General features: G+C 46.4%; 2 protein-coding genes across 2 annotated transcripts; one reads left to right on the top strand and one right to left on the bottom strand.

Annotated features, from left to right (window-relative positions):
* Positions 1–8,342: 8,342 nt before the first annotated feature.
* LOC117872383 (olfactory receptor 51G2-like) lies at positions 8,343–11,968 on the bottom strand. The gene is made up of 2 exons (XM_034760773.1): positions 11,899–11,968; positions 8,343–9,444 (listed from the first exon to the last, which is right to left on the bottom strand). Exon 2 carries the CDS (start codon positions 9,402–9,404, stop codon positions 8,469–8,471), a length of 936 nt encoding a protein of 311 aa, XP_034616664.1. The 5' UTR covers positions 9,405–9,444; positions 11,899–11,968; the 3' UTR covers positions 8,343–8,468.
* A 9,780-nt stretch (positions 11,969–21,748) lies between these two features.
* LOC117872377 (olfactory receptor 51G2-like) lies at positions 21,749–22,684 on the top strand. Its single transcript, XM_034760759.1, has one exon. The coding sequence runs from the start codon at positions 21,749–21,751 to the stop codon at positions 22,682–22,684; it is 936 nt and encodes a 311-aa protein (XP_034616650.1).
* The last annotated feature ends 375 nt before the right edge of the window (positions 22,685–23,059 follow it).

Below are 23,059 nucleotides of genomic sequence, written 5' to 3'. Positions count from 1 at the left end.
AATCTAAAAGTTTATTTATAAAAAGAAAGAAAGAAAGGTGAGAGTTAAAATTGGTTAAAGGAGTCAATTACGTACAATAAATGCAAAGTTCTTATTTCAGGCTTGTAGCAGTGATGGAATAAGCTGTTGGTTTGATAAGTCTCTGGTTGCTTCCAAATCATTGGAAGGACCTCAGTCCATTGGTTAGAATTCTCCCATTAGTATAAGTTCATAGTCCAGAGGCTTGAGCAGGAAAGAGGCAAACTGGAGGTGTTTCCTTTTATAGCCTCTGCCATGTGGAGGGTGTGATGGGTTGGATCACAGAAACCCCCTTGGGAACTGCCAACTGATGTGCCTACTTCTGCCTCTGCTTTCCTGCCCTGGCAGCGTAGGACTCCAGCACCCTGTCTTGTTGAGTCAGACATGCCAGTCTGCTCCAACACAGACCCATGGTCTGAACCACATCCCCCAAAGCTGCACACTTAACTTAAAGCAATTCACAAAATGTTCCTGTCTTTAACACTCAGATGCCCAACTCCCAATGGGGTCTAAACCCCAAATAAATCCATTTTACCCTGTAAAAAGCTTATACAGGGTAAACTCATAAATTGTTCGCCCTCTATAACACTGATAGAGAGATATGCACAGCTGTTTGCCCCCCCACACCCAGGTATTAATACATACTCTGAGTTAATTAATAAGTAAAAAGTGATTTTATTAAATACAGAAAGTAGGATTTAAATGGTTTCAAGTAGTGGCAGACAGAACAAAGTGAATTACCAAGTAAAATAAAAACCAAACATGCAAATCTAAGCCTAATAGAGTAATAAAACTGAGTACAGATAAAAACCTCACCAGTTCCAGTAAGCTTCCTTTCACAGACTAGTTTCCCTCTAGTCTGGGTCCAGCAATCACTCACAACCCCTGTAGTTACTCTCGTTTGCTCCAGTCTCTTTCTGGTATCCTTGGGGGTGGAGATGCTATCTCTTTAGCTAACTGAAGACAAAATGGAGGGGTTTCCCAGTGGTTTAAATAGACTTTGTCTTGTGGGTGCAGAACCCTCCTTTCTCCTATGCAAAGTCCAGCTTCAAGATGGAGTTTTGGAGTCACATGGGCAAGCCATATGCATGACTCAGTTTTTACCAGCCAAGCCACATTCCTGTGAAACCTCAGATGTGGATTGACATCTTCAAGTTCATTGTTGGTTTAAGTGGTTTTTGATTGGGCGATTATTTTGCCCTTTTCTCAAGAAGCTGACCAAATGCTTTACTAGGCTAGTTAAAATCAAGCCAGTATACAGCCAATGTTCCTAACTTCAAGTACAAAAACGATAAATGCATACAAATAGGGTTAATAGATTCGGTAGATCATAAACTTTACATAGATACATTACATGGCATATGTAGCATAAAACATATTACAGTTATATATATGTAACTGTATATATATGTATATATTCCCATGAAGACTCACCATCACAGGGTACACCATCACAGAGGGAAATCCACTGTTTCAAAGAAAGCCCTCAGCACAGCTCGTGGAAAATTAAAGGTGAAAACATGGAGTTTGGAATCACATGAGCAAGTCACATGTCCATGTGTAATTTTGCTTAGTAACAGCAGGAAATCATTATCTATTCCCCAACAGTACATTTGGAGAACAGTCCATTCGGTGTAGATGGGCGTCTCCCATGTTCCATTGTCAGTTAAGTGTTTCTTGATGAGCCCTTAATTTGAATAATCCCTCCAAGATTTGCAGGCTAACTACTCTGTGGGCATTACCCCAGGGGTAAACATTTGAAATCCAGGCATAGAGCCAATAGTCATACCTTCAAATACAAAAATTATACATGCATACAGATAGCACAACTATAACCAGCAAAGCATAACCTTTTCATAGACATCTTACATGTCACATTTTGTACAAGATTTGTTGCAAATAGATAACACTGGTTGCAAAAGTGATCTATATGGTCATATTTTGAACAGAGAACATCACAGTAGATCTTACCATGGCCTGGCTCTGGCGTGGCCAGGAGGTGGAGCCTCAGGGGAAGTGAAGCAGCAGGAGGCAGGGCCTAGTGATAAGAGATGGGTGTGGGGGCTCAAGGTAAATAGGGGTTGCAGCAGATCTGAAGCAATGCAGACAACAGCAACAGGGGTGATAGGGTGTTCTGAGTAAAGAAGGAGGGAGAAGTTGGAGGATAGGAGACTTTATGTCTTGGAGAAGGCTGAATAAATGTGACCCCACAAAGGGAGCTCTTGTTTTAAATATTCCAGGCAGAGAGTCAGGCATTGCAAGGACCTTAGAGGGAAGGGCAGGATGCCTGCAGGGCTACCTCAAGGGCCGAGACGGTACTCTGGGGTGGCCCTGATCCACCGGGACATGGCCAGAGTGTGCTGTGCTCTTGGAAGCCATTAAAATCAGGTGGAGGTCAGCCCAGTCCCCTGACGCTGCTTTAAATTCGACTGAGGCCGGGGGAGAACAGGCCAGCGAATCAAACATCTGTAACTGGCTCCTTGCCAGCCCTGTTCTCTACGGCATGGCAGGGAAGGGGAGCTCTGCTGGTGCAGCAGAGAATCCAGCCGGGCCTGTCAATGATCAGGTGGCTGGAAGGCTGGTCCTGTGGTCTGGGCACGGCTCTGCAACTCAAGACAGGTGTGTTTATCTCCCTCCATGGGCAAACCATTGGCAGTCTCTGGTGGATAATATCCCGGCCCTGCCTCTCAGTGATTGAGGGAGGATAAATACATTCAAGGTGCTCACATAGTCTGAGACCATAAGATCAGGGCTGTGTCAGACTTCCACAGAGCAACACCCCTGACATTTGTTTTTAAAAGGCCTCTGACCACAGCCTCCTGTGAAAGGTGGCTTCTGGGATCCCCATGATTACAGCACCTTATCTGTGGCAGAAATGCGGGAGCTCAGGGGTGACAGTGAGGGATAGGGAGTGGATTTCTGAGGGGAGATTTGGAATGTCATGGGGTCTAAAATCATGCCTCCCCAATCTATTGGAATTCTTTGAGGGGCTCAAAAAGCACATGGACAAGGGAGATCCAAAGCCTATAATGTATTTAGATTTTCAAAGACTTTGACAGGGTCCATCACTAGTTGGTAACTGGTTAAAGATAGGAAACAAAGGTTAGGAATAAAGGTTCAATTTTGAGAATGGATAGAGGTAAATAGTGATATTCCTGACGGCGCTATACTGGGACCAGTCCTATTCAAAATATCCATAAATGATCTAGAAAAAGGGGTAAACATTGAGGTGGCAAAACTTGCAGATGACACACAATTGCTCAATTAGAGAGGGGAGGGATAGCTCAGTGGTTTGAGCATTGGCCTGTTAAACCCAGGGTTATAAGTTCAATCCTTTAAGGGGCCACTTAGGGATCTGGGGCAAAAATCAGTACTTGGTCTTGCTAGGGAAGGCAGGGGGCTGGACTCAATGATCTTTTCAGGTCCCTTCCTGTTCTATGAGATAGGTATATCTCTGTTTAAAAAAAAATAAGATAGTTAACTTCCGGGCAGACTGCAAAGAGCTACTAAAAGATCTCTGTTGACTGGGCAACAAAATGGCAGATGAAAAACAGGGTTGATAAATGCAAAGTAACAGAAACTGGAAAACAAAATTCCAAATATAAAATGATGGGGTTGAAATTGACTGTTATCATTCAAAAATAGATCTTAGTGTCATTGTGAGTAGCAGTCCTCTGAAAACATCCACTCAGTGTACAGCAGCAGAGAAAAAAGCAAACAGAATGTCGGGAATCATTGAGCAGGGATAGATAATAAGATAGAAAATATCATATTTTCTCTATATTGAATACTGCGTGCAGATGTGGTCACCCCATCTCAAAAAGAATATATTGGAAGTGGAAAAGATTCAGAAAAGGGCAAGAAAATGATTAGAGTTATGAAATGGCTTCTATATGAGGAGACATTAACAAAACAGATGATACAGCTTGGAAAAGAGACGACTAAGGGGGGATATGGTAGAGGTCTTTAAAATCATGACTGGTATGGAGAAAGTAAATAAGGAGGTTTTATTTATAGTGGTCATCAAATAAAATTAATAGCCAGCAGGTTTAAAAGAAACAAAAGGAAGGGTTTTTTTTTTCACACAATGCACAGTTAACTTATGGAACTAATTGTCAGGGTATGTTGTGAAGGTCAAGAATATAACAGGGTTCAAAAAAGAACTAGATAAATTCATGGAGGATAGGTCCATCAATGGCTATTAGCCAGGATGGGCAGGGATGGTTCCATAACCTCTGTTAGCCAGAAGCTTGGAATGAGCAAAAGGGGATGGATCACTTGAGGATTACCTGTTCTGTTCATTCCCTCTGGGGCACCTGGCATTGGCCACTGTAGGAAGACAGGATGCTGGGCTGGATGGACCTTTGGTCTGACCCAGTACGGCCGTTCTTATGTTCTCATGTTAAATGGGTTTAAAATACTAGGCAGCTGTCACACTTCTACACTCACCTAGCTAATGAATCCTGACAATCTGAGTGAGACGGGCTTTGTTCTGGAGTTCAGGAACAGAATTGGCCCAAGTTACATTCGTTTGGGACCAATTAGTGGCATCCAGCCTAGTTTCCCTGAGAGCATCTTCCCCTCTGTTTGCCCCTTTTCTTGAGGAAGCAGCCTTTGCTGAAACCTGTGTGAGCCTGGGCCCAGTCACCGTAGTGTTCAGCCATCTCCATGTTACAGGACCAAAGTGTGAAACTGACCTTTGCCCTGGGACTGCTTGCTTCCAGCCAGCCAGTCTAAGATGAGGCCCCCCTGGCTGTTTCTCCAATTTTTGGCAGTTCGACCCCATGATACTCCTACACTCTCCTCAGAAATCCATGAGCCTATCTACCACTCCCTGTCACCCCTGAGCTTCCTCATGTGCCACAGACACCAAGAGGCTGAACTCATGGGGCTTCCCAGAAACCAGCTGTCATAGGAGCCTGTGGAAAGAGGCATTTTATAGAACAAAGTCAGAGGTGCTGCTCTATGGAACCCTGACATAGCCCTGATCTTAGGGTTTCAGAGTATCTGAGCACCTGGAAAGTATTTAGCCTCCTGACATCACTGTGCGGCAGGGCAGGGCTATTATCCACCTGTGCAGAGGCTCAAAGACATCCAATGGCTTGCCCATGGTCACACATGGCACAAGAATCAAACCCAGCTATTCTGAGTCACAGAGCAGTACCCAGACCACAGCCATCTGAGCGGTGACAGGCATGGCTGGATTCTCTGCTATGCCAGCAGCTCTGCAGAGCAGGGATGGCAATGAGCTAGTTACAGAAGTGTTCTTCCCCTGCCTCAATGGGGTTTAGACAGGGCCGGCTCTAGCATTTTTACCACCCCAAGCAGGGGGGGGGGGAAAAGTCGCGATCGCGATCGGCAGCAATTCAGCGGCAGCTCCAGCGCTGCTTCATTCTATGGCGGTGCTCCGAGAGGGAGTGACGGCCCCACCGCCGAATTGCCGCCGACCTGCCGGACATGCCTCCCTGCTCTTCATTGGCCACCCCAGGCACCTGCTTGCTGAGGTGGAGCCGGCCCTGGGTTTAGAGCAGCCTGGGGCCTGAGCTGAACTCCACTCAGTGGTAATGGCTCCCAAGAGCACAGCACACCCTGCCCAAATCCCTGTGGGTAGGGGCTACCCTACTGTACCCAGTTGTGGCCTGAGGTAGCCCTGCAGACACCCTGCCCTGTCTGGCCAGGACAGAGTTGGGCCATGGTAAAAGCTACCCCAAGAGCCCAGGCCACTGTGGGGAGCCCTGGACTCTCCACCTTCCCTGGCAGTGCACCCTGGGAGGGAAGGAACAGAGGCTGGGGGCTGTCATCTACCCAGGGCTCTATCACAGTGGCTCCTTATTTACTATCTCCACACCACTCATGATTCTATGGACCTCTGCAATATCCCCCGTAGCCATCTCTTTTCCAAGATGAACAGCCCATATGAAAGCTGTTTCTTACCCCTAAACATTTTTCTTGCCATTCTCTGTACTTTTTCCAATTCATAGACTCATACAACCATAGAAGATTAGGGTTGGAAGAACCTCAGGAGGTCATCTAGTCCAACCCCATGCTCAAAGAAGGACCAACACCAATAAATCTGGTATAGTTGAGATTATGTTTTCCAATGTGCATTATTTTGCACCTATCAACGCTGAATATCATCTGCCATTTTGTTGCCCAGTCACCCAGTTTAGAGAGATACTTTTGTAGCTCTTCACAGTCTGCCTGGGTATTAACTATCTTTAGTAATTTTGTATCTGCGATTTTTCCACCTCACAGATTATCCCTATTTCCAGATCATTTATGAATATGTTGAATAGAACTGGTCCCAGAACAGGCCCCTGGGAGACACCGCTATTTACCTCTCTCCATTATGAAAAAATGACCGTTTATACCTACCCTTTGTTTCCTAACTTTTTAACCATTTACCAATCCATGAGCACACCTTCCCTCTCATCCCATGGCAGCTTACCTTGCATAGGTGCCTTTGGTGAGGGACCATGTCAAAGGCTTTCTGAAAATCTAAGTACACTATATCCACTGGAACCCGTTTGTCCACATGCTTGTTGACACCCTCAAGGAATTCTAGTAGATTGGTGAGGCAGGATTTCCCTTTAGTAATACCACGTTGAGTCTTCATCAGCAAATTATGTTCATCTCTATGTCTGACAATAATGTTCTTTATTATAGTTTCATCCAGTTTGCCTGGTACTGAAGTCAGGCTTACCAGCCTGTAATTGCCGGGATCACATAACATCGATGGGCTCGCTGAGTCAATGAGTACCTATGGCCTACCTCTCTCCTGTTCTTCAGGCATAAGACATGCACATGCAGGATAAGCAAGGCCATGCACTGTCTTAATAGAAATGGGTGTAACCCAGGCCCAGCTCCCAATATCTGCTGGTATCTCTCTATTGGATACAAACAACCCCCTCCCTAAGATCCAGCTACCCCCAAACTTGATGTTGGAAATTTGGATGGAGGGTGTGAGGTCTATCTACAGCACTAGAGCAGCTCTCATTGCTCATGGAGCAGGTGGGAGTCAGAATGAGACAGAGGGGCAGACAGGCAGGGCTCTGTTTGGCCAGGCAATGCTCTCCAGTTCCTTCGCTCTCTGAAAGCCCGTCCTGATTCCCCCACTTACTGCTGAGCTGCAGGAGGGGCCCAGAACTCTCTTGTCAAAACGTGCTGTGCTGCTGCTTCTTCTTTCGTATGGCAGGAACTGAGCAGCAACTACAATTTCACCTGAAGTCAATCGAACCAAATGGCTACCTCAGGAACAGCAGAATTTATTGAAGCAATGCCTCCTTCCTATTTATAAGTTGGGCAGTAGGTAGTGATATGAGCCATAATAAAACAACGGTGGCTGAAGGACAACGTGAGTTGCCCAAGGTCACATAAGAAGTCTGTGAAACAGCATAGACTGGAAGCCAGTTCTTCTGAGCCCCAGGCGAGGACTTAAACCGCTGAACCGTCCTTCCTCTCTGGGGCTAGTGGCTGGGGAGGGGGCAACTGGCAGCTCAGCATGCTGAGATTAGCAGAAATTCAGGGAATTAAACTCCTGTGAAATCACTAAACAGGAACCCAAGAACTATTATTTTTCCAGACAATAACCCCCCTGAGAGAAGCAAGTTTCCGTGCAGTAACTTGCCAGTGTAGACAGACTCCCAGCGCTGGGAGCCTGGAGGTGGTTTTCCTAAAGTGCTGGGAGAGCTCACTGCCAGCACTGCCACCGTGACCACACTGTCGCCTTAAACCGATGCTGCGGCAGCACTTTAATGCTGAAAGTGTAGACAAAGCCTGAGATACAGACCTGCCGAGGTCACAACAGAGAAGGAAGTGGCAGCAGAAGGGAACTGACAGTGTCTGCTGGCGGGAGTGGAAGGAGCAGCTTGGGGTGGCCAGTGGACAGGAACTGAGGCTGGCAGGCCACCAGGAACCACAGCTGACGAGGCGGGTCAGCCAGAGCCAATGCTGAGATGGAGGAGAAAGCAAGGTGTCTTCTTCCCGGGGTGGGAAGTGAACTCCCACAGATGCACCTCTGAACCCTGGGTCCTCACTGAACAATGACAACCTCAGTGAGTGGCTGTGTGCCGCTAACTACGCGTCTTGGGAGGCTGTTCCAGAACCTCCTCAAATGGTCAGAAATCTCCTTCTCCTTCTCCTTTCCAGCCTCAGTTTGCTTCTGGTCAGTTTGTCCCCATTTGTTCTTCTGCCAGCACTGTCCTTTAGTTTCAGGAGCTCATCTCCCTCTCTGGTGCTTAATCTCCCTCTCTGGTGCTTAATAGAGCAATCCAATCCAATCCCCGCTCAGACAGCATCCCAGCTTACTTCCTGTTTGCCCCTAATTTATATAGTAGTATTCTCAGCTATACCTTAACCAATCATTCTACTGAAAGTATAAGAATTTACAGACAGGCCTGAATATCTATATCCTAACACATGTCACTGGAGCCAGATGGTGAACTGACTCTTCACTTCATGAACAACTTGATTATCCTGACGCGAAGTTGTTTGCTTTTCAAGCTGTACACAATTGGGTTCATCAGTGATGGGAGAAGCAGGGACATGTAGCCCAAGAGACTCTGAAGTAAGGGATAAGAGCCCTTCCCAAATCTGTGTATCACAGACAAGCTGATCTCTGGTGTGTAGAAGAGCAGGAGGGTGCAGAGGTGAGAGACGCAAGTGTTCAGGGCCCTCAGGCACTCCTCGTAGGACGCGATACTCAGCACTGTTTTGAGGATCATCACATAAGAGAGAAAGATGAGCAGTGAGTCCAACCCCATCTGGAAGAGTTTAGTGAACAATCCATAGATGCTGTTGACTGTGATGTCCGAACAAGCCATCTTCATGACGTCTCGGTGCACGCAGTAGGAATGGGAAAGGACATTGGCTCGACAGTATTGCAACCGTTTCAGGAGAAAGGGAAGAGGAAGTATTAGGACCATCGCTCTTAGCACAGCCACCAGTCCCATCTTCGCTATCCTCTGTGAGTTTAAGATGGAAGCATATCTCAGCGGGTTATTGATGGCGATGAAGCGGTCAAAGGCCATCAGCAACAGCAGAGAGGATTCAGTGTATTGAAGCAATTGGATGAAGAACAGCTGGGCTAAACAGGCATTGAGGCTGATCTCCCTAGAGTTAAACAAGTAAATGCCCAGTATTGTTGATATGGTGGTTATGGATATGCCAAGGTCTGTGACGGCCAACATGGAAAGGAAAATGTACATGGGCTCATGGAGGCTTGGATCTGTTTTTATAATGAACAGAATGACTGAATTTCCTACTATTGAAATAACATATATTAAGCAGAAGGGGATGGAGATCCAGAGATGGATGTCTTCCAGCCCAGGTATCCCAGTGAGAAGGAACACTGCAGAGTTGAATTTGGTGTCATTGACAGCTGACATAATGTACTGGGCAGATCCGGGGACTTTTGAACTTTCCTTCCTAAAAGAAAATATAAGAGAAGATTAGATGATATTTATCAAGAAATCATTCTGCTCTCAGTGAAGGCCTACAGACTCCCAGAGCTCAAGGTAGATAAGCAAAAACATACTCTTGGATTTACATAGTTCTAATTAGTCAGACTGAATCAGATTTGTAGTCCATCTCCCCCAGTAACCGGTGGCCATGTCCAGATGCTTCACAGGAAGGTGGAAGAAGCCCTGAAATAGGCAGCTATGAGATAAAGTTCTCCCAGAGAGATTCCCCCTGACACCCACTAGTTAGACATATTTTGTGGTGTATATCAGGAAGGTTTAGAGCCTCTCCAAAATTTTTTTTAAATAGTCCTCTACTGTAATTGGATTTTCTGGTTACTCAGTCCTCCTTGGAATCCTGTTAAGCTCTTGGCCTCTTTTATACCTTGTGGCTGTGAGTTCCACAGCCAACTTGAGTGCTGTATGATTTTACCATTGTGAGCTTTGAACATAAAAACTTAAGAGTGGCCATACTGGGTGAGACCAAAGGTCCATCTAGCCCAGTATCGTGTCTTCGACAGTGGCTTATGCCAGGTGCCCCTGAGGGAATGAACAGAACAGGTCATCATCAAGTGATCCATCGTCCATGAATTTATGTAGCTATCTTTTGAACACTGTTGTACGCTTCACACAGACAACCTTTCTGGCCCTCCACTTCTGAGTGTGGCCCCTTCTATCACGCCATGTGTGTAAATACATGGCAAGTGCATTGTGAAAACAGTCATTGTATTTATCTGTCCTGCCCTGACACTATTTTTAAATGTGTTTCATGGCTTCATTATTTGAATTATTTTTATCTGTGCTCCTGACAGTCCAGGTTATGCAACTGCCCTTTTCCAGCATATAGGATAAATTTTTAGGGTCAGGTCCTTAATTCAATAACAGTGATATCAACAGCCTCACGCCAGAGTTTCATGTGTAAATTCACTCATAACCAGGCTCTATTAACTCACCCTCACCAAATGCTCCCAGTGATATACTCTGACCCCCCAAGAATCCCTCCAAGAGAGGCCGAAGTGCTTTGCTTGGCCAATGTTGGCAGAATCCAGAGATTTCGATCATCCTACAGGTTTCTCTTTATATCACTGGGACCTACATCCTCTGCCCATGCAACAGTCTGTAGATATTTGGAAAATTACAAGCTGACATAGACAATTATTTCAGCTGCGCAGGGGACGAGTTGGTTTCACAAATGTGTCAATATTTCAAACACGGGTATTGCACTATTATCCACTTGAGTGTACAAGTTACTTCAGCCATGCTCATGTAATTGGTGACGGGGACAGTTAGCTAAATCCTCTTTTACACTCCCCTTTCCTGCTCCTCAGCTAAATGCTTTTATGAGATACAGACCAGCGGTTTTGGTTTCTCATAGATTTTTAGAAAGCCTTGCACAAGCCTTGCAGAGTTATTGAGCGGACGGTTCAGAATGTAAGTGTTAGAAACAGCTTCTAGTCAGTTACCAGGAGACAGCATCACTCAAATGAACAATGAGTTAATAGCACACACCCTTTGCAAACAGTATGTGGAGCACTTCTGAAACACTTGCTAAAGCCAAAGCCATTAAGCAGTAAAGTTACCCCTGCTCCTTCCAGCAGAGATTCCAACAACTCTGCTGCTGGCTTTTGATATACAGGGAGGGCATGAAAGTTTGGTTTGTAATATTTGTATTACAATGAATAGTTCTGGCCTAACATTTACACTTCTGTACCTTAGTACACACATGTCAACCACAGGTGCTGAACCCACTCGGACCTGCTCGGCAAGCACAGTTGACCACAGTGGGCTGTAGCCCAGTGCCCAGTCTGAGGGGGGGAGAATGGAGGGATTCCACCCCATGAGTGGGAAGTCAACAAGGCCTGACATTTGGCACTCAGAGACCAGAGAGGGGGAAGAGATGCCAGTAGCCCTGGAACTATAGGGCAAAAATATGCCCTCTGGGACCTATTACCACAAAGCAATGCAGCTCTGAATTCCTGCCTTCACAATCAATACAGAGAATAAAAGCGTTGAAAATGCATTTGCTGATTAAATTTTCAGGAGAAAATAAACCTGAGTAGACTTGGGAACTAGTCACTGATATTCCATGGGGTCTCGTCTCCCTCAGCCCCTTGCAGGATCGTGCCCAGAGTACACGGCACCTCTAGAAATGGGACCCCTTGAGAAATCCTGACTCAGGGAATCAGGCTTTTAACACTCCAAGCTCCGGTTTCTGTGTAACTTGAATAATCCACTGACCATCTTGGGCACATGCAGGGGAGGGATTGCCAAGCTACCTAGTGCTGCCTGACCTCCTGCCCCTGTTACTGTGTCACTCTGACAGCCCAGCCGAGTTCGCTGCGGTGGCACAGAACATCTTCAAATTTAAACAGCCTTTACCCTTCACTGCACATTGTAAAGATAGTGAAACCTGCCAACGTACCCAATTCCTGCTAGAAGGGGAGCAGCTGACACCAGAAGTCTTCATTGTAAAGGACAAGGACTCATTGGAGAGGTTGCACGGGCAGCAGGCAGTATCTGTTCAGCTAGGGAGGCAAGTGTCTATATGAAGCATGTCTGCACATTCCCTTGGGGGCTACTTCGCCATCAGGGAATCTCAGCTGCTTGGCTCAGTGTGCACCAGCTTTAACCCTGTCACGGCCAATGGCAAACTGCAGGAAGCCAAATCACAGAGGACGCAGGGTGATGCTACCTGATTGGTTGGCAGTGCCAGCTCTGCTGCAGGCTCTTTTCCTAGAATCCGGGCTTGTCGTCACTATTCATATGGTTCTGATTAGTTACATGGTTACCACAAGAGCAGCTGAGTGGTAACAATGATGCTGTCCCAGCTGTGATGTTGCTGAAATAAAATAAAATTGAATAATAATACGGGGCCTGATTACTCATTGGCAGCCCCTTTCCTGCATTACAAACCCAGGGTGTAGGGAAGGGAAGGGAGATTCCACAATGCTCCCTACATAGAAATTTCATTTGGATCCTTCTAGTAGGGGAGGACCCTTCCGTTCTCCATGAGGAACAAGGAATAAGGAGGATGGTTTTGAAGGGGAGTGTGGGAGTGTCACGGGGATGCTGGGAGTTTATGCACAGTCACCAGACCGGTGTTTGGAAGCCATTGCAAACAATGGAGCAACAGACACAGGAGCCTCATCTTAGACAGTCTGGCTGGCAGAGAGTAGTCTGAGGGCAAAGCTCAGCTCTACACCTTGATGCTGTAACACACTGAGCACGGAGCACTATGGTGACAGGGCCTACATTCACACGGGGTTCAGTTTCCACAAGAAAGGAGCAAACAGATGGGAAGATGCTCTCAGAGATACAGGGAAACAAGGCTGAGTTGAAGCAGGGGTGAAGCCATGGGTGGGCCTCTGGGACTCAACATCAAAGCCCAATCCACCAGCTGGGACTCCCGACTCCAGTTTGGTGCTCAGCTGTATCCCTCTCCTGTCGGTCCGGAGCACTGATTCCCTGGTCTCTTGCCCCAAATGGGGGTGTGCCTCATGGGGGCGGGTTTGGGCCAGTAGTGGATTAGCCACTAGTCCTGGGCCAATGGTGTCACCCTGCTCCGTTCCAGCCACCTGCCATTCCTGCGGTGAAGCGTGGTCCGGGTGCGGGGGATTACCCCTCTCCCCCACCCAGCTGCCGGAGAGCGGGTCGGGGCATTGGAATAGCGTAGAATTGGGGTAAGCCCACCATCTCAGAACCGCTGGATGGGGTAAGTGGAATAAGCCACCACCCCCTGACTGTGTGCCCTGACCCCACTCCCTGGCAGGAGCGCCAGGTGCAAACCCCTGCACCTTTGACCCCATTTCCCCAGCAGGAGGGGGGATGCAGAAGGGATGGAGAGGGAACCTCAGTTTTCATGGTGGAGCCAGGGCCACACAAAACCACATAATTAATAACAAACCAAGGGTGCAGGCCAGGGAAGGGAGAGTCAACAATGCTCCCTACATGGAAATTACCGTGGATTTTTATTGCTCTGGGGTTGTGGAATCTCCATCACTGGAGACTTTTAAGGGTATGTTAGACAAATCCCTGTCTGGAATGGTCTAGATAATACTTAGTCATGCCGTAAGCTCAGCGGTCGAGACTAGATGACCTCTCGAGGTCCCTTCCAGTCCTTCAATTTTCCCTGAGGAATAACAGGGGGACCCAGGATCCAGTGATCCCCAAAGTTAGGCACAGATCTCAGTGATCCTCTGATATCTCGGCCTTCCCACCTACAATCTCTGTGCCTCCACAACTGCTCTAGGACCCTCTCCAGCTCCCTGCTAGCACAGATTCATCAGAGATGTGCTACCAGGGCCTGTCACAGTAGCCACTGCCCACAGGATCTGCTGAAGGGTCTTGTACAGGGTAGCGGAAGCTGCACAAAGATGGGAGGGCTGATTAGAGTAGCTGATTGGCACAATACCCCAGCCCTAGACTGGTCGGGAGACCTTTCCATACACAGTGCAGCGATAGACTCCATTAGTGCAACTTATGTTTATGTTTATAAATATTCATTTATGTTATGAGAAAGAGGCAGACGAAAAGGTTCTAATTTCTCTTGGGCATCCAGGCAGCTGGAGCTGGGCAGTATCATGGCAGCTCCATCTAGCCCAGTGGGATAGTTCAGTGGTTTGAGCATTGGCCTGCTAAACCCAGGGTTGTGGAGGCTTTTTAGGGAACTGGGGTAAAAAAATCTGTCTGGGGATTGGTCCTGCTTTGAGCAGGGGGTTGGACTAGATGATCTCCTGTTTACCTCCTTTTCCAGGCCATTTATAAATATTGTGACCTGGTGTGACTGGGACAGCTGTCAATGGAAATTCCAAGATCAGGGCAGGCTGCAACAGGGAGAGCAGATACTCCCAAGACCGGTGTGTAACACTAAAGTTAAACTCTTCAACCACTCACAAACTGTATTTCTGATCCCCCGCACTGGTTATCAAGAAGCAAAAAAGAAATCACACAGCCCCCTTTATTGCATTTCAGTTTCTGTCTTCCAATCAGCACCTACATCCAGTACAGTGAGAGGTTCTTTAAGAAACTTTTCTCACATATACAAGGTGTTCTTTCTTATAATGAAAAAAGAAAGAACATGAAGGCAGATGTTAAATACGAAAACAGTCACATACTGGTGAGTTTGCTGGCTTGCAAGTCCCCCTGGAAAACATTCACAGGTTGGATGGATCATTCAGTCCTTTGTTCAGAGCTTCATTTGTAGAAAAGTTATGCCAGAGATCAGAGGAAGCAATGAAGACAAGAAGCCAGAGTGAAGACAAAATGGATAAGATGCAGCTGACTTTTATAGTCTTTTGCTATGCAGTTTGACCTTTTTTTCTTCCAAACACAAGCTGCCCAGCACATGCACTGTAAGCCTTAGAGTTCTATTCATAGGTATGTCCCTGAATGCCTTGCTGTGTAATAAGGTGTATTCTTGGCCTTCTCTCAATGGGTCAATTGTATAGTGGATATCCCTGGATGGGCCATCAAGCAGCCTAGGCAGTGAGTGCTAATGCCAATCTCTCTGGGGCTGTCACCCAGATGCACAGCACATGTCTTACACAGCGCCTCTGTGAGAACTCATTGCAATTTTACAATATTGGTATTCACAATATTCTAAAGTGTCTCCCAGATTCCATACAGCATCACCAATATGTTGAACCGCACTGGTCTGAATACAGATCTCTGTGGGACACCACTATTTACCCCTCTCCATTCTGAAAACTGACCATTTCTTCCTACTTTTTGTCTCCTATCTTTTAACCTGTTAGAGATCCAGGAGAATACATTCCTTCTTCTCCCAAGACTGCTTACTTTTCCTAAGAGCCTTTGCTGTGGGATTTTGTGAAAGGCTTTCTGAAAACCTAAGTACACTATATCCACTGGAATCCCCTTTTCCACCTGCTTGTTGACTGCCTCAAAGAATTCTAGTAGATTGGTGAGGCATAATTTTCCTTTACAAAAACCATGTTGACTCTTCCACAGCAAATTATGTTCACCTATGCATCTGACAATTTTGTTTTTTACTATAGTTTCAACCAATTTGCCTGATACTGAAGTCAGGCTTACTGGCCTGTATTGCCAGGTTTGACTCTGAAACCTTTTTTTTTTAAATTAGCATCACATTAGCTATTTGCCAGACATCTGGTACAGAGGCTTAGTTAAGCCATAGATCACATACTACAGTTAGTAGTTCTGCAATTTGGTATTTGTGTTTCATCTGAACTTTTTGATGAATACCATTTGGTCCTGGTGACTTAAATCTGTTTCATTTACCAAAACCTCCTTTATTAACACATCAATGTGTGACAGTTCTCAGATTTGTCACCAAAAAAAATAAAAATAAAGGCTCATCTGTGGGAATCTCCTTCACATCCTCTGCAGTGAAAACCGATGCAAAGAATTCATTTAGCCTCTACACAACAGCCTAATTTTCCTTGAGTGCTCCTTTAGCACCTCAATCATCCAGTGGCCCCACTCGTCCTTTGGCAGGCTTACTACTTCTCATGTGCTTTGAAAAAAATGTTTGTTATTTTTTGTACCATTTGCAAGTTGCTTTTCAGATCTTTTGAACTCGGTACCAGTATCCACAAACCCCATTCAACAAGTATGAGTCACACCCACAAAAAAATCATGAGATTGATTTAAAATAATGAGATTTCAAAATATCCTAATGTGGGGTTTGGTTTCATGTGTCTTTGGTTTCTCAGCCTTTGGGCTCACTTGCTTCATGTTTTCTAGCTTCTCTGCAACTCATCTTTTTAAATAAACTTTTGAAGATAACTGAAAGCTGAGGTTCCTGAACAGTTTCTTGATCACAGCAGTTGGGGTTTTCAGAAAGGTACAAAATTTTGCAAGACTCCCAATAAAATCCCAAGAAGAGTCGCTGTTGGCCCTAACTAAAGTGAAGCACCGAAACAACAAAGGCTCTGAGGGATAGTTAGTGGACAGTTCTGGTCATGCAGTTGGTCAGTGGAAGAGACACTGTTTCCCTTTACACTGGCTTACAGATACCCGGCTATAACTGTGACGTGCTCACAGAGGCACTGGTATGTGAGGCACAGCTCAGCCTGTCTCTCCTCATGTTCAGTCATGAGACATGCACAAGCCGGGTAAGGAAGGCCATCAAATTCTCAATAGAAAGGGGTGTGACCCAAGCCCAGTTCTGAATACCTATTGTCTCTATTGGACCCAAAGAACCCTCTCCCCCAGATCCAGCTACCCCCAAACTTGGTGATGTTGGAAATTTGGAAGCAGGCTGGGAGGTCTATCTCCAGCGCTAGAGCAGCTGCCATTGCTCATGGAGCGGTTGGGGATTAAGATCAAACCGAGAGGAAGCCCAGCAGAGCTCTGGCAATGCTCTCCAGAACCTTTGCTCTCTGAAAGCAGGTCCTGATTCCCCCCTGTTATTGCTGAGGTGCAGAAGGGGCCCAGAACTCCCTCGTCAAAGGGGGCTTTGCTAATGACAGGCCTTATCACCAAGGAGTGTTGGGAAGAGTTCAGGTTCTCTATCCAGTGCAAAAAATCATCCTTATGGGGCACACAGAACTGAAATCACTTTAAAGCACATAGCTATGGCCCCAATCATTACAGCATCTCAGTGGCTCGCAATCTATTTATCAGTGCAACACCCTGTGTGGTAGGGCCGTGCTACTAAAACCTCTGAGAGGATTCCAAGGCCAGCAGGCACCATTGTGATAACCTAGTCTGACCTCCTGCATCACACAGGCCAGAGACCTGCCCCACAGTAATGCCTAGAGCAGAGCTGTTAGTATAACACCCTGCCTTGATTTAATAATGGTCAGTGATGGAGAATCTACCATGGCCCTTGGTAAATTGTTCCAATGGTAAATTACCCTCATTGTTAAAAAAAATTACACCTTAGTTCCAGTCTAGCTTCAGCTTCCAACCATTGGATCCTGTTATAACTTTCTCTGCTAGATTGAAGGACCCATTGTTCAACTTTTGCTCCCCGGGCAGATACTTACTGATTGTGACCTTGTTCTCTTCGGTAAACTAAAGAGTCTATCACTCTGAGGCAGGTTTCCTAATTCTTTAATCATTCCCATGGCTCTTTTCTGAACTCCTCTCCTGTGTATCAACGTCCTTCTTGAACTGTAGACACCAGAACTGGACACAGGACCCCAGCAGTGCTCACATCAGTGCCACATACAGAGGTAAATTAACCTCTCTGCTCCTACTCGAGACTAGCTTTTCAGCCATAGTGTTGCACTGGAAGCTCATGTTCAACTGATTATCCACTATGGCCCCCAAGTCTTTTTCAGTCACTGTTTCCCAGCATTGGGTCCCTCGTCCAGTAAGGATAGCTAGCAACCCTTCTCCTAGATGTACACCTTTACATTGATGCATATGAAAGCACTTATGGCTGAGGAACAGAGGGACCATCTGGGGTAAGAGACCAAGGAATCAGCGCTCTGGACTGGCAGGAGAGGGATACAGCTCGGCACCAAGCTGGAGTCGGGAGTCCCAGCTGGTGGATTGGGTTTGGATGCTAAATGGGTGGTCCTTGGCCCCCCGGGCCTACCCAGGGCTACACCCCTGCTCCGACCCAGACTAGTTTCCCTGTGTCTCTGAGAGCATTTTCCCATCTGTTTGCCCCTTTCTTGTTGAAGCAGCCTTTGCTGAAACCTGTGTGAGCCTTGACCCAGGCAGTCACCGTAGTGCTCAGCCCTGTCCATGTTACAAGGCCAGTGTGTGAAGCTGACCTTTGCCCTCAGACTGCTCTCTGCCAGTCAGACTGTCTAAGGTGAGGCTCCTGTGTCTGTCGCTCCACTGTTTGGCAGTTAAATCCTTACAGACTCAATGGTTTTCAAACACTGGTCTGGTGCCTGTGCTGAAACTCCCGGCATCCCCGTGACACTCCCACACTCCCCTCCGAAATCCTCCTCCTTATTCCTTGTTCCTCACGGAGAAGGGAAGGATCCTCCCCTACTGGAACAATCTAAGGGAAATTTCCATGTAGGGAGTCTTGTGGAATTTCCCTTCACTTCCCTGGCCTGCACCCTGAGTTTGTAATGTAGGACAGGGGGCTGCTGGGCAGAAATCAGGTCCTATATTATTATTATTATTATATTTTATTTTATTTCAGCAAGATCACAGCTGTGACAGCATCATCGTTACCACTCGGCTGCCCTCGAGGTAGTTGGAACCATACGAACAGTGATGAGAAGCTCGGATTCCAGGAATAGAAGCTGGCGCTACAGTGCACTTGGGTAGAATCACCACGCATCCCCTGTGATTTGGCCTCCTGCAGTTTGCCATTGGCATGATGGGGGTTAAAGCTGGTACACACTAAGCCAAGCATTTGAGGTTCCCTGATGGCCAAGTGGCCCCCAAGGGAATGTGCAGACATGCTTCATAAAGACAGTTGTCTCCCTATCTGAACAGATACTGCCTGCTGCCTGTGCAACCTCTCCACTGACTCCTTGTCCTTTAGGGTGAAGACCTCTGGTGTCAGCGGCTCCCCTTCTAGCAGGAATTGGGTACATTGGCAGGTTTCACTATCTTTAAAATGTGCAGTGAAGGGGAAAGGCTACAAGCTGTTTCCATTTGCAGATGTTCTGTGCAGCGGCAGAGGACACAGCTGGGCTGTTGGAGTGTCTCAGTGACGGGGCTGGAGGGCAGGCAGCACCAGGTAGCTTGGGAACCCCTCCCCCACATATACCCATGCTTCACTATGGGTTGTTCAGGCTACACAGAAATCTGACATTCAAAGCAAGCTCGGAATGTTAAAACTCTTATGCCCCAAGTCAGGGTTTCTCAAGGGGTCCCATTTCTAGAGGTGCCATGTGCTCTGGGCATGATCCTGCCAGGGGCTGAGGAAGACAAGACCCCACGGAAACTCAGGCTACGTCTTCACTACCCGCCTGAATCGGCGGGTAGAAATCGATCTCTCGGGGATCGAATTATCGCATCTCATCGGGACGCGACAATCGATCCCCGAATCGACGCTTGTACTCCACCAGCGAAGGTAGGAGTAAGCGCCGTTGACAGGTGAGCTGCAGAGGTCAATTTGCCGCCATCCTCACAGCGGGGTAAGTCGCCTCGGATACGTCGAATTCAGCTACGCTATTCGCGTAGCTGAATTTCCATATCTTAAATCGACCCCCCCCTCCCCGTAGTGAGGACGTAGCCTCAGTGACAAGTTACCAAATCGACTCAGGTTCATTTGCTCCTAGAAATTTAATCAGCAAATGCATTTTCAAGGATTTTATTCATGAGGTCGATTGTGAAGGCAGGAATTCAGAGCTGTGTTGCTCTGTGGTAACGGGTCTGATAGAGCTTATTTCTTGTAGCCTTCCTGCTCATGGGATGGAATCCCTACATTCTCCCACCCTCAGACTGAGTGCTGGGCTACAACACACTGTGAGTGAACTGTGCTTGCCGGGCAGGTCCGAATGGGCTCAGTACCTGTGGTTGACGTGTGTGTACAAAGGAACAGATGTGTACATGTTATGCAAAAACTTTTCATTATATCAATAGCCAGAAGCACAGTTGTTGGAATCTCTACAGGAAGGATCAGGGTAACTTTACTGCATAATGGCTTTTGCTTTAGAAAGTATTTCAGAAATAATCCACATACTAATTGCAATGGGTTTGTGTTATTAACTTTTTTTTCAGTGAACAGTTGTATGATACTGTCTCCTGGTAACAGACTAGAAGCTGATTCTAACACTTACATTCCGAGTCATGCACTCAGTAACTCTGCAAGGCTTGTGCAAGACTTTCCAAAAAGTCATGAGAGACCAGAACCACTGGTCTGTGTTCCAGCAAAGAGTTTAGCTGAGGTGCAGGAAAGGGGAGTGTTATAGTGGTTGTATGTAATTGGCCCCCGTCACCAATTACATGAGCATGGCTGAAGTAACTTGTACACTCAAGTGGATATTAGTGCAATACCAGTGTTTGAATTATTGACCCATTTCTGACGCCAACTCCTCCCCTGCCCGGCTGAAATAACTGTCAGTGTTGGCTTGTAATTTTCCGAATATCTACAGACCGTTGCATGAGGAGAGAATGCAGGTCCTGTGAAGAGGTAGTGGAGTCTATGAGATGATCGAAGTCTCTGGATTCCGTCAACACTGGCTAGGCAAAGCACTTCAGCTTCTCTTGGAGGGATTCTTGGGGGTCAGAGTGTATCACCAGGAGGATTTTGTCAGGGAAAGTTAAGAGAGTCTGGTTCTGCCTGAATTTACACATGTAAATCTGGAGTGAGACTGTTGATGTCACTGTTATTGAATGAAGAACCTGGCCCTAAGAATTTATTCCATGTGCTAGAAAGAGGCAGTCGCATAATCTGGACTGTCAGGAGCGCAGAAAAAAATAAGATATATAATGAAGCTATAAAATGCATTTATGAATAGCTTCAGTGCAGGACAGATACATATAATGACCATTTTCACCATGCACTTGCCATGTGTTTACACATGTGTCATGATACTAAAGTCCACACTCAGATGTGGAGGGCCAGAAAGGGTGTCTGTGTGAAGGGTGTAACAGGGTTCAAAAAAGAACTAGAGACATTCATAGAGGATAGGTGCATCAATAGCTATAAACCAGGATGGGCAGGAATGGTGTCCCTAGCCTCGGTTTTCAAGAAGCTGGGAATGGGCAACAGGGGATGAGTCACTTGATGATTACCTGCTCTGTTCATTCCCTCTGGGGCACCTGACATTGGCCACTGTGGAAGACAGGATACTTTGATCTCACCCAGTATGGCCACTCTTACGTTTTTATGTTCTAAGGTCACAATGGTAAAATCCTATAGTGCTCAAGTAGGCTGCGGAACTCACAGCCACAAGATATCAACAGGGCCAACAGCTTAGCTAGATTCAAAGAGGGACTGGGTTACCAGAAAATCCAATTACAGTAGGGAGGATACTTTTAAAAAAAAAGTTTTCAAAGGGCTCTAAACCTTCCACATTTACACCACAAAATACATCTAGCTATTGTAAGGGAGAAATTCCCTGGGAGCAGGTTATCTCATAGCTGCCTATTGCAGGGTTTCTTCCACCTTCCACTGCATCATCTAGACATGGCCATCGGTTACTGGGCTAGATGGACTTAAGTCTGATCCAGTCTGGCAGTGCCTATCTTCCTTTCGGTGATGTACATCCAAGACTAAGTTTTTGCTTATCTACCTTGAGTTCTGGGAGTCTGTAGATTTGCACTGAGAGCAGAGTGATTTTTCGATAAATATCATCTAATCTCCTCTTATTTTGTGTTTTTTTAGGTAGGTAATTTCAGAACTCTTCAAACTTGGCCAGTAAATTATGTCAGCTGTCAATGACACCAAATTCAAATCTGTAGTGTTCCTTCTCACTGGGATACCAGGTCAGGAAGACGTTCATCTCTGGATCTCTATCCCCTTCTGCATAACGTATACTATTTCAATATTAGGAAATTCACTCATTCTGTTCATTGTAAAAACAGATGGAAGCCTGCATGTACCCATGTACATTTTCCTTTCCATGTTGGCCGTCACAGACCTTGGCTTATCGATAGTCACCATACCGACAATAATGGGCATATACTTGTTTAACTCAAGGGAGATCAGCCTCGATGCCTGTTTAGCTCAGCTGTTCTTCATCCATTTGCTTCAATGCATTGAATCCTCTGTGCTCTTGTTGATGGCTTTTGACCGCTTCATCGCAATCCGTAGCCCGCTGAGATATGCTTCCATCTTAACCCCGTTGACAATAGCTAAAATGGGACTGGTGGTTTGGCTAAGAGCAATGGCAATAATACTTCCACTTCCTTTTCTCCTGAAACGGTTCCAGTACTGCCGAGCCAATGTCCTCTCCCATTCCTACTGCCTGCACCAGGAGGTCATGAAGATGGCTTGTTCAGATATCACAGTCAACAGCATCTATGGATTGTTTACTAAACTCTTCCAGATGGGGTTGGATTTACTGCTCATTTTCCTCTCTTATGTGATGATCCTCAAAACAGTGCTGAGCATCGCATCCCACAAGGAGTCCCTGAGGGCCCTGAACACCTGCATCTCCCACCTCTGTGCTGTCCTGCTCTTCTTCACACCAGAGATCAGCTTGTCTGTAATACACAGATTTGGGAAGGGCTCTTCTCCCTTGCTTCAGATTCTCCTGGGCTACATCTCCCTGCTTCTCCCACCGCTGATGAACCCAATTGTGTACAGTGTGAAAAGCAAACACCTTCGTGCAAGGATAATCAGAGTGTTTGTCAAGTAAGGGTCAGTTCATCAATTGGCTCCAGCACTGGTGACACTGGAGGTGGAATCAGGGGCCACCTATTCCATTCTGGACCTTATATCTGAGATGACATGCACTTCTGATCTCCACTCTGTAGAGATATTCAGGCGGGATCTAAGGCCTGGAATAATGGAGAGGGGCTGGTAAGGCAGGACTGTGTACTGTTTGAAGGAGACCATTGAGACAGCATTATGTATGAAGTGATTTGTTCGTTGATAGCCAGGGGACCGGTGGGATGTTGGCCCATAAAGAGCCGTATTTTTGGCTGCTCTGACCTCAGAATTCCTGTTGATACTGTGAATACGGAGAAGGGATGTGGCTGTTGTTTCCCATTACACCTGTCACTGTCCCAGC

Source organism: Trachemys scripta, chromosome 1 (assembly GCF_013100865.1).
Source record: "Trachemys scripta elegans isolate TJP31775 chromosome 1, CAS_Tse_1.0, whole genome shotgun sequence".
Taxonomy (NCBI): domain Eukaryota; kingdom Metazoa; phylum Chordata; order Testudines; family Emydidae; genus Trachemys; species Trachemys scripta.
Note: the sequence above shows the minus strand (reverse complement) of the source record. Positions and strands in the feature narration are given on the sequence as shown.